The 8,684-nt window shown below is 45.0% G+C and overlaps 1 protein-coding gene across 2 annotated transcripts in view; it reads right to left on the reverse strand.

Moving 5' to 3' along the window:
• The window catches only part of LOC121290187 (actin filament-associated protein 1-like), a 367,344-nt gene extending 365,258 nt beyond the window's left edge, over window positions 1-2,086 (reverse strand). For both annotated transcript variants that reach the window (XM_041210445.1, XM_041210444.1), the window contains exon 1: window positions 1,857-2,086. In XM_041210445.1, the coding sequence (XP_041066379.1) occupies window positions 1,857-1,872 (16 nt within the window). In that variant the 5' untranslated portion in view covers window positions 1,873-2,086. The remainder of the gene's footprint in view (window positions 1-1,856) is intronic.
• Window positions 2,087-8,684: the final 6,598 nt, after the last annotated feature.

Below are 8,684 nucleotides of genomic sequence, written 5' to 3' on the forward strand. Positions count from 1 at the left end.
ACAAAAAGGGTACTGATCTTGAGGATTGGGAGCATTTCAAAAATCAGAGATTCAAAAGGGGTGACCAAGAATTTGATTAAAAGTGAGAAAATAGAATATAAGAGTATCAGGGTACTTAGAAAATCATCATATAATTGGGCAGAGTTTTATGAAAGGAAAATCGTGTTTGACATATCTCATGTTTTTTGAGAATGTAATTTTGAGGGTGGTTAAAGAGGAACTGGTGGATGTAGTATATTTGGATTTTCAGGAGACATTCAATAAGGTGCCATACGTTGTTACAAAAGGTCAGCGCTCATGGGATTGGGAGTAAAATATGAACAGAGTTTGAGAATTGGTTAAAGGAAAGGAAGCAAAGAGTAAAAATAAATGGATTATTTTTGAGAGGGCAGGCTGTAACTACTGAGGTACCACAAGGATCAATCTTGGGATCTCAACTATTTACAATCTAGATCAATTACTTAGATGAGGGGGCCAAGTACCAAGTTTGCTGACAATACAAAGTTAGGTGAGGAGGAAAGCTGTGAGGACACTGCAAAGGGATATCAGCAGGTTAGATGAGTGAAAAAGATGGCAGGTACAATATGTTGTGAGGAAATGTGAAATTATTCACTTTGGTAGGAAGAAAGGTAGAATATTTTTTTAAAAGTGAGAGACTAGCAAACGTGGCCTCATAGAATGTTTACAGCACAGAAAGAGGCTACTTGGCCCACCATGTCTGAGGGGTTTGGGTGTTCTTGTACATGAATCCACAGAAAGTCAACATGCAGGTACAACAAGCAGTTAGGAAGGCAAATGGTGTGCTAGTCATTATTGCAAGGAGTTTGGGATATAAGAGTAAGAAAATCATGCTGTAATTGTATAGGGTTTTGGTGAGACCGCACCTGGAGTAATGTGTACAGTTTTTGGTCTCTTTGCCCAAGGAAGGATATCCTTGCCTTGTGGAGGGTGCATTGAAGATTCATGAAATTGAGGGCTGTCCTAAGAGGAGAAAATGAGTAGCATGGGCCTATATTCACCTATGTTAAGGAGAATGAGAGGTGATCTCATTGAGAAGTATAAAATTCTTAGATGGCTTGACAGGCTAGAAGTTGAGAGGCTGTGTCCTCTAGCTGGAGAGTCTAGAACTGGGGATCACAGTCTCAGGATAAAGGGTCAGCTTTTTTGGACTGAGGTGAGCTGAAATTTCATCGCTCAAATTTGTGAATCTTTTGAATTCTGTACCCCAGAGAGCTGTGGATGCCCAGTCATCGTATATATTCAAGGCAGAAGTCGATAGGTTTTTGGAATCAAGGAAAGTGGAGTTGAGGTAGAAGATCATATTATTGAATGGCAGAGCAGGTTCAATGGGTCGGATGGCCTATTCCTGCTTCTATTTTTTGTGCACTTTTAACCCAGTACACTATAGATCCAAAAAACACCCTGTAACACATTATACGACAACACACTAGACACCCTTAACACCTTACATTACAAACATACTGAACACCCTCAACACATTACACTATAGACACGCATTACCTTCGAAGTTTTCTTTTCACTGAAACTAATATTTTTCCTGTGAACTGGCCTGAGAATGACATTCTTAACAAAGCATTCCCCTGTTAGCCTCAGGATATTATTCCCATAGCATTTAGAGTGTCCAAGTATTGTATATTTTTCTACACTTCTAAAACAGTGTTGATTTGCTGTAGGTTGTTAGGAGTGAATGTTGCAAAGACAGTCTGTAGCCTAGACGTTTAGTCAATGTTTTTTTAAAAAAAGAGTTTTGATAACGTTTGCCTTTAGCTGAATTAAATTTAAACATTCTGCGCCAGTCAAAAGAACGAGACAGCAGCAGAGACGTGAGTTTTTACCTTTTTGCTTGTTCATTGTGGATGGTTGAATCTAAAAACTGAGGATTCTTTCTGCACGTCCCATAGCTGCTGTTGCTTCTTGCTGCTCGATCTTTTCTTTGTCTTCAGGCTGAGTAGAGTCTGCAAACTATTACAGTACTCAGCACGACCCAAACTGGACACTACATCAACAACTCTGATTCTCAAACAGGAAGCCAGTCTCACAACTCCCTAGCACAGCACCATCTGCTGCCCTGTGAGGCTTCGACAGACGGGTGTTTTGGGGGTTGGGAAGGGGTGTTGGGTGTGGGATTGTTCTGTGAAGGGCAGTTAGCCGACAGCAGCCAGTAGCCTCCACCTTGTGGAGATCTTTCCACATATCACTGGAGACTCGTTCTCGGCTGAGGTCTGTTTCTCTTGCTTCCTTTTCCTCAATCCCATCATATAAACACGATGGTCTTATGATCACAAGCACTGTAAATCGCAGCAAATATTTTGAATGACAAGCGAGAAAGGACTCAGTTTTCCAAACAGCAGATGTGATTTCATACAGTGTTTAATCCAGCAAAATGAGCCTTTACAAAATACATTGAAACTTCAGGGGGGGCAGTGAGAAGCCACAGCACACGAGTGTGATCCTATGTGACGTGTGTGATCGGGAATCAGCAAACAGTGTCAGGACTGACCCAGGAAGGCCAGCACCTGCCCAGAAACAGAGGCCTTCTACTCTCACACTTTCAGATGCTACACATGTAATGAATTGAGCTGCGACTGCACAAACTCAGGGGGTGCTAATTCAGGGAGTGTCAGTTTGTGAAGGGTCTGGTTGCTTGGTGAAAACAGAATTCCTGCCTGTTCCCTCCACACCCCCCCCCCCACCCCCTTCCTGCATTTGCAGCTAGTGTGCATGCGTCACCTTCTGGGCACGTGAAGATCTTGTTCCATCCTTGCACAGCACATGTGGATAGCGGGACACAACAGGGAGATGAGTACTGGCACATATACCTGCCAGGTCGCTCACGGAGCCTGGGAAACCAATGGTCCTTTAGAAAACCAAGTGATCAATCCATCTCATGAGCAAAAGATGGAAGAAACACAAAACAAAAAAACCTGCTTGGCTCTTCAGCTAGATCAAGGATGATATGTGCCTTAGCTCTACCTACTCATATTGGTTCCCTAACACTTCACACCCTTGCCAAACAGAAATCTATCAATCTCAGTGTGGAAATTTTTTAATTGACCTCCAGCAACCAGCAATGTTTTGGAGGAGGGTGTTCCAGATTTCCACTGGACTTTGTGTGACAAATAAAAGCCTAGCTCTAATTTTAAGATTCTGCCCCCTCATTCTAGACTCTCCAACCAGGGGAAATAGCTTCTCATTATCTACCCTTTGGAACCATTTCATTATTTTAAACAAATCAGTCAGGTCATCCCTTAACTTTCCAAATGGTTGACTGGTGAATAGTCAGTCTAGCAATACAGTTACAGGTTGTGTTTGGACACATCATTCTCTGCACAGTCCCAATCTAGCCCCCAGAGAACTTCCCTCCTCCCCAAAAGACGCTGCCTCCACCTACAGTCCCGCAAGCGTTATTATTCAGCAGGACTTTGTCCATTAGCTATGCTTCATGTGTGACCTGAGATGGTGAGACTGAGCTCAACCAGAGAGGACTTCACAGTGTAGCTGATTGTAGTGAGTGACTGGGTTCAGCTAACTACCCGCACTCACTGCCTCCCCATGGACACCGGGTTACCTGCAACATTTCCAGTTATACCCCAGTGACCAGTGCACCTGTACCTAACCTGTCAACCTGGAAATGATGTGCGATGTGGAAGTAGAACTGTAGAGAACTATTTGATGAAATGAAGCAGGGGAAGGAACAGTTAATGGGCCCATGGTACAATTGTAATTGGCTGAAATGAGGACTATGGTCTTGCTATTGGTCCCATTCATTTTCAGCAGGGTAGAGCAGATTTGCTGATTCCCTCAATGTGCCTGGTCAGTGGACACTGATTGTTCACACAAATTTAATCCCAGCAGAATATCTCACAGCTGCCTACCCCTTTAAGTTCTGTATCTCCTTGGGAGAACTGTCAAAAAAAAACAATCTTCATTATTCTTCAGAGTAGTATCTTCATCAGCTTCCAAACTGGTTCTTAAATTGGATTTGACTCCAGCCTAAATCAAAAGAGCAATCTGGATAAATTTCAAGTCAAAGAAGTGTCATATCTCCCTCACCGCTTCACTCCCATTAAGATTCGTGAAAGGCTGTCTTTTACGGCTGCATTGCAAATGATCACTGACCTTAATGGGAAATATATACTTTCCTGCTCACCCAAGGTTGTTTTCAGCAAAGTGCAATTCCTCTCTCTTCCTCTAATGATTTCAAAACACAGTGAGAGCAGTTTGTTAAAGAATATTCTTCATCAGACTGTGATTTATACAGCACGGTGTTGTAAACAAAACCACAACACAGGAGGCAATTCTGTCCATCTCAAACTGATCCCATTGCCCACTCCCTCCCCAGAGTGTTGTATCAATCCTAAACTAATCCCACTGCCCACTCTCTCTGCGTGGCCCTGTATCAATCCCAAACTGATCCCTCTGCCCCACACTCCCCTTGGCTCTCTATGAATCACAATCTCATCCCAATGCCCTACTCTCTCCCCAATGCCTTGTACCAATTTCAGACTAATCCCACCACCCACTCTCTCCCCATAGCTCTGTAACAATCCCAAACTCATCTCACTGTCCCACCCTGTACCCATTGCCTTGTATCAATCCCAGATTAATCCCACTTCCCACTCTCTCCCCATAGCCTTGTCTCAATCCTAAACTAATCCCACTGACCACTTTCTCCCCATAGCCTTGTCTCAATCCCAAACTAATCCCACTGCCTACTCTCTCCCCATAGCTCTGTAACAATCCTAAACTAATCCCACTGCCCACTCTCTCCCCATAGCATTATCTCAATCCTAAACTCATCCCTCTGCCCCACTTTCCCTCTAGCTCTGTAACAATCCCAATCTCATTCCACAATCCCCATTGCCTTGTATCAATCCCAGACTAATCCCCATCTGTCTCCCTCTAGACCTGTATCAATCTCAACCTCATCCCAATGTCCCACTCTCTCCCCGTGGCCTTGTCCCAATTGCAAACTAATCCCCCACTGCCCACTCTCTCCCCATAGCTCTGTATATATCCCAAACTGATGTCCCTGCCTCACTCTCCCTTGAGCTCTGAATCAATCCTAAACTCATCATGCTGCCTCACACTCTCCACACCTCTGTACCAATCCCAAATGAATCCCACTGCGCTGCCCATTCCCGATAACCCTCTACCAATTCCAAACTCATCCAACTGCTCACTTTTTCCTGAAAGCTCTGTCCTCACACTGCAAGGCATTGTATATTGAGGCTGCTAGCTTTGCTTTGCTTTGCTTTGCAGGTCTCCCGACTGTTAAGTCAATGATTGGCATTTGAAAGGCTTGTGAGTGAAGCAGGCCCCCTGCCTGATTACCAATGTTCACATTGTGGGGTGAGAGACAAAGAGCAAATGCAGCTTTTAAATGCTTACTTTGAAGTAGCAGAGAACAATAATTACTCCTTCATGTGAAATCCAATCATCTGTAGGCTTCATTTAATAAATACTTGTTAAGAGGTTGAAGCACTAAAGTCAATAAAGTGGAAATTAAAGAGTTCAAAGAAAGCCTTAAAGTAGACTTTGCCATGTTAAAGACTGTAATCTGATCACCTGACGGGTTTCAAAGTAAACATTAATTGACTCTCAGAATTGAGAATTGTGGGTTCATCAATTTTAGGTGCTGCAGCTCTGAATCACACTGTGAAACACATCAAGTTACCCTTCAAGGCTGATAGATTATCAAGGTCGGTCTGGTTGTCACAAAAATAAACCACCCCTCACCACCCCATCATGCTCACCGACCTACAATAGCTCTTGGTCCACCAAGCCACAGTTTTTAAATTCTCATCCCTGTTTTCAGTCCCTTGCTTCGTCTGAGGGGCCTCACCCCTTTCCCAACACAGTAACCTCCTCCAGCTCTACATTCCTCGGATACCTGAGCTCCTCCAGTTCTGGCCTCGTGTGCAACCCTGATTTTCAATCGCTCCACCATTGGCAGCCGAGCTGCCAAGGCCCTAAACTCTGGAATTCTCTCCCTAACCCTCGCTTGCGTCTCTCTCTTTCTCTCTCTTTTAAGATGCTCTTCAAACCTACCACTTTGACCAACATTGTGGCTATTGGTTTTTGTACTTTCGTATGTTGTTCAGTGTCAAAGTTTGTTTGGTGACAGTCCTGTGAAGCGCCTTGGACATTTTACCACTTTAAAGGCGCTATGTAAATGCAAGTTGTCATTGAGGGAAAATGCCATCCTATGCCTCCCCCATGCAGCTTGTACAGAACAGCCTGCCCATGAAGGCCCTGACTTGATCCTCCCCCTTCTCCTATCTCTCCGAGTGACTGATGATTATGTCCAGGAACAATCCAAACACATGGGACAACGGCAAAACTGACCCCACATAATTCAATCTAAATTTTATACAGAACAAAAGCTGTTGGAGCAAACATTGAGGGCAGTGGGGGTAATCAAAACTTCTCGCCCTGTAATCCTGCCCTTCCCTCGTTCTCCAGCCTTACTCCCGCCCGCCCTGCACCCCTCTTGCTTGATGCCCTTTGAACTTGTCCCTTCTGGCCTGATGCCCTGTAGCACTGTCCTCCCCCACCCCCCGCCTCACCCACCCCACCTCACCCTGTGGCACCCTACCCACACTCACGTCGACACCTGTAATGCACATTCCACTAATTGGTTAATCTTGAGAGATTGAAGTGAGCAAGCATACGTACAAACTAGGAACAGGAGTAGGCCACTCAGCCCTTCACACCTGCTCCACCATTCACTAAGATCGTGGCTGATCTGATTGTAACCTCCCGCCTGTCCCCAATAACCTTTCATCCCCTTGTTCTTCTTGACCAAAAATCTATCTAGCTCTCCCTTAAAAACACTCAAAAACCCTACTTTCACTGCCTTTTGAGGGAGAGAGTTCCGAAGGCACTTGACTCTCCGAGAGGGAAAAATTACTCCTCATCTCTGTCTTAAATGGGCGACCCCTTATTTTTAAACAGTGACCCCTCGTTTTAGATTCTCCCACAGGAGGAAACATCCTCTCCACATCCACCCTGTCAAAACCCCTAAGGATCTTAAAGGTTACGATCAAGGCACATCTCACTCTTCAAAACTCCAGTGGATACAAGCCTAACCTGTCCAGTCTTTCCCCATAAGACAACCCGCCCATTCCTGATAGCAATCTAGTCAGCCTATTCTGAACTGCTTCTAGCACACTTACATCCTTTCTTAAATAAGGAGACCAGTACTGTACACAGTCATCTGGATGTGGTCTCACCAGTGCCCTGTACAGCTGAAGCATAACCTCCCTACTTTTGTATTTGATTCCTCTCACAATAAATGATAAAAGTGGGGATGTGGAAAACTGTGTCAAAATTTTTTTAAAAAAGACTAAAAATAAAAACATAGTGCTGGAAACTCACAGCAGATGTCAGCAGTTCAGAGGGAGAGAGAGAGTAAGAGTGTGAGGAAGAACTTTTTTTACACAGCGAGTGGGAGTGAGCTGGAACTCGCTGCCCACAAGGCGGGGGGGAAGCGGAGGCGATGAATGATTTCAAAAGGGAGTTGGATGGGCCCCTGAGGGAAATAAACTTGACGAGTTACAGGGATAGAGAGGGGGGAAGGGACTGACTGGATTGCTCCACGGAGAGCGAGCATGGAGTTGATGGGCCAAATGGCAGCCTTCTGTGCTGAATACTGAGGGGGAGGGGGGGAAATGAGTGAGTGAGGGAGAGAAAGCATGGAAGAGGGAGAGCAAGTGAGAAAGAATGAGAAAATGAGAGAGAAGGCAGTTATCCTGGAAAACTATCATCAAATCCCACTGCAAACCTTTGCTTTACTCTGATTAGATGCAGTCTGACCCACTGATTATTTCCAACACTTGCTAATCCTGTTTGAGAGTTTCTGCACTCTATAAATTAATACCACATGTGCAACAAGGACAGAAGTTCTATTGAGAAGGCCATGGTTACAGGTTTATTCAATTACGTTGCCCAACATTTGCAATATTACCACAGCAACCTGTGGGTACTGAGACCATGGTGCAACAGACATTACACAGAGCTGCACAAACCCCTTGAGGTGCCTTCAGTTTAATCTACACACTGCACACTTCAGGATCCTCTGCTAATGGCCCAGATGAGCTTCTGATGCCCCAGTTGAACTTGTGATGGCCCTGGTGAGTTGCAGTTTGCTGTGGAATAGGTTTATAACCCAACATTTACAGAGTACTTTGCTGTGTTTCTCTGTACAAAGCTACCAGGAGCGAAAGCAAAGTAATCGCGATTAATGAAAGCCAAAATGATGCATGTTCACAGTACACATTGTAGAGCAAAAAGTTGATGCTTATTCTTCAGTGTTGCCCATCTCACTTCCCCTTTGAAACAGTCTTTTGCTAATGTTGCTGTTGGCACCCACATGAAAGCCCTCCTGCTACTCACCCTCCTCGCTCCCCCCTCCTCATAACACAAACTAGGACCAAGTCCCTTGTGTAACTGGGACTTGCTGATGTCAGGATGGGGGCGGGGGGCAGGGTGTTGGGGGGGGGGGGGGGGGGGGGGGGGGGGGGGGGGGCGGTGCCAGGAAGGTCCCACTTATCAGAACCTACAATTTATGGTGCTGATTGTCCAACTGCAAGCTTCCTGCGTGCCCAATCCTCACGCCCATCAAGGAGGCAAGCACTTTATTTAAGAAAGAAATCAAGATG

Source organism: Carcharodon carcharias, chromosome 17 (genome assembly GCF_017639515.1).
Source record: "Carcharodon carcharias isolate sCarCar2 chromosome 17, sCarCar2.pri, whole genome shotgun sequence".
In the NCBI taxonomy this organism is placed as follows: domain Eukaryota; kingdom Metazoa; phylum Chordata; class Chondrichthyes; order Lamniformes; family Lamnidae; genus Carcharodon; species Carcharodon carcharias.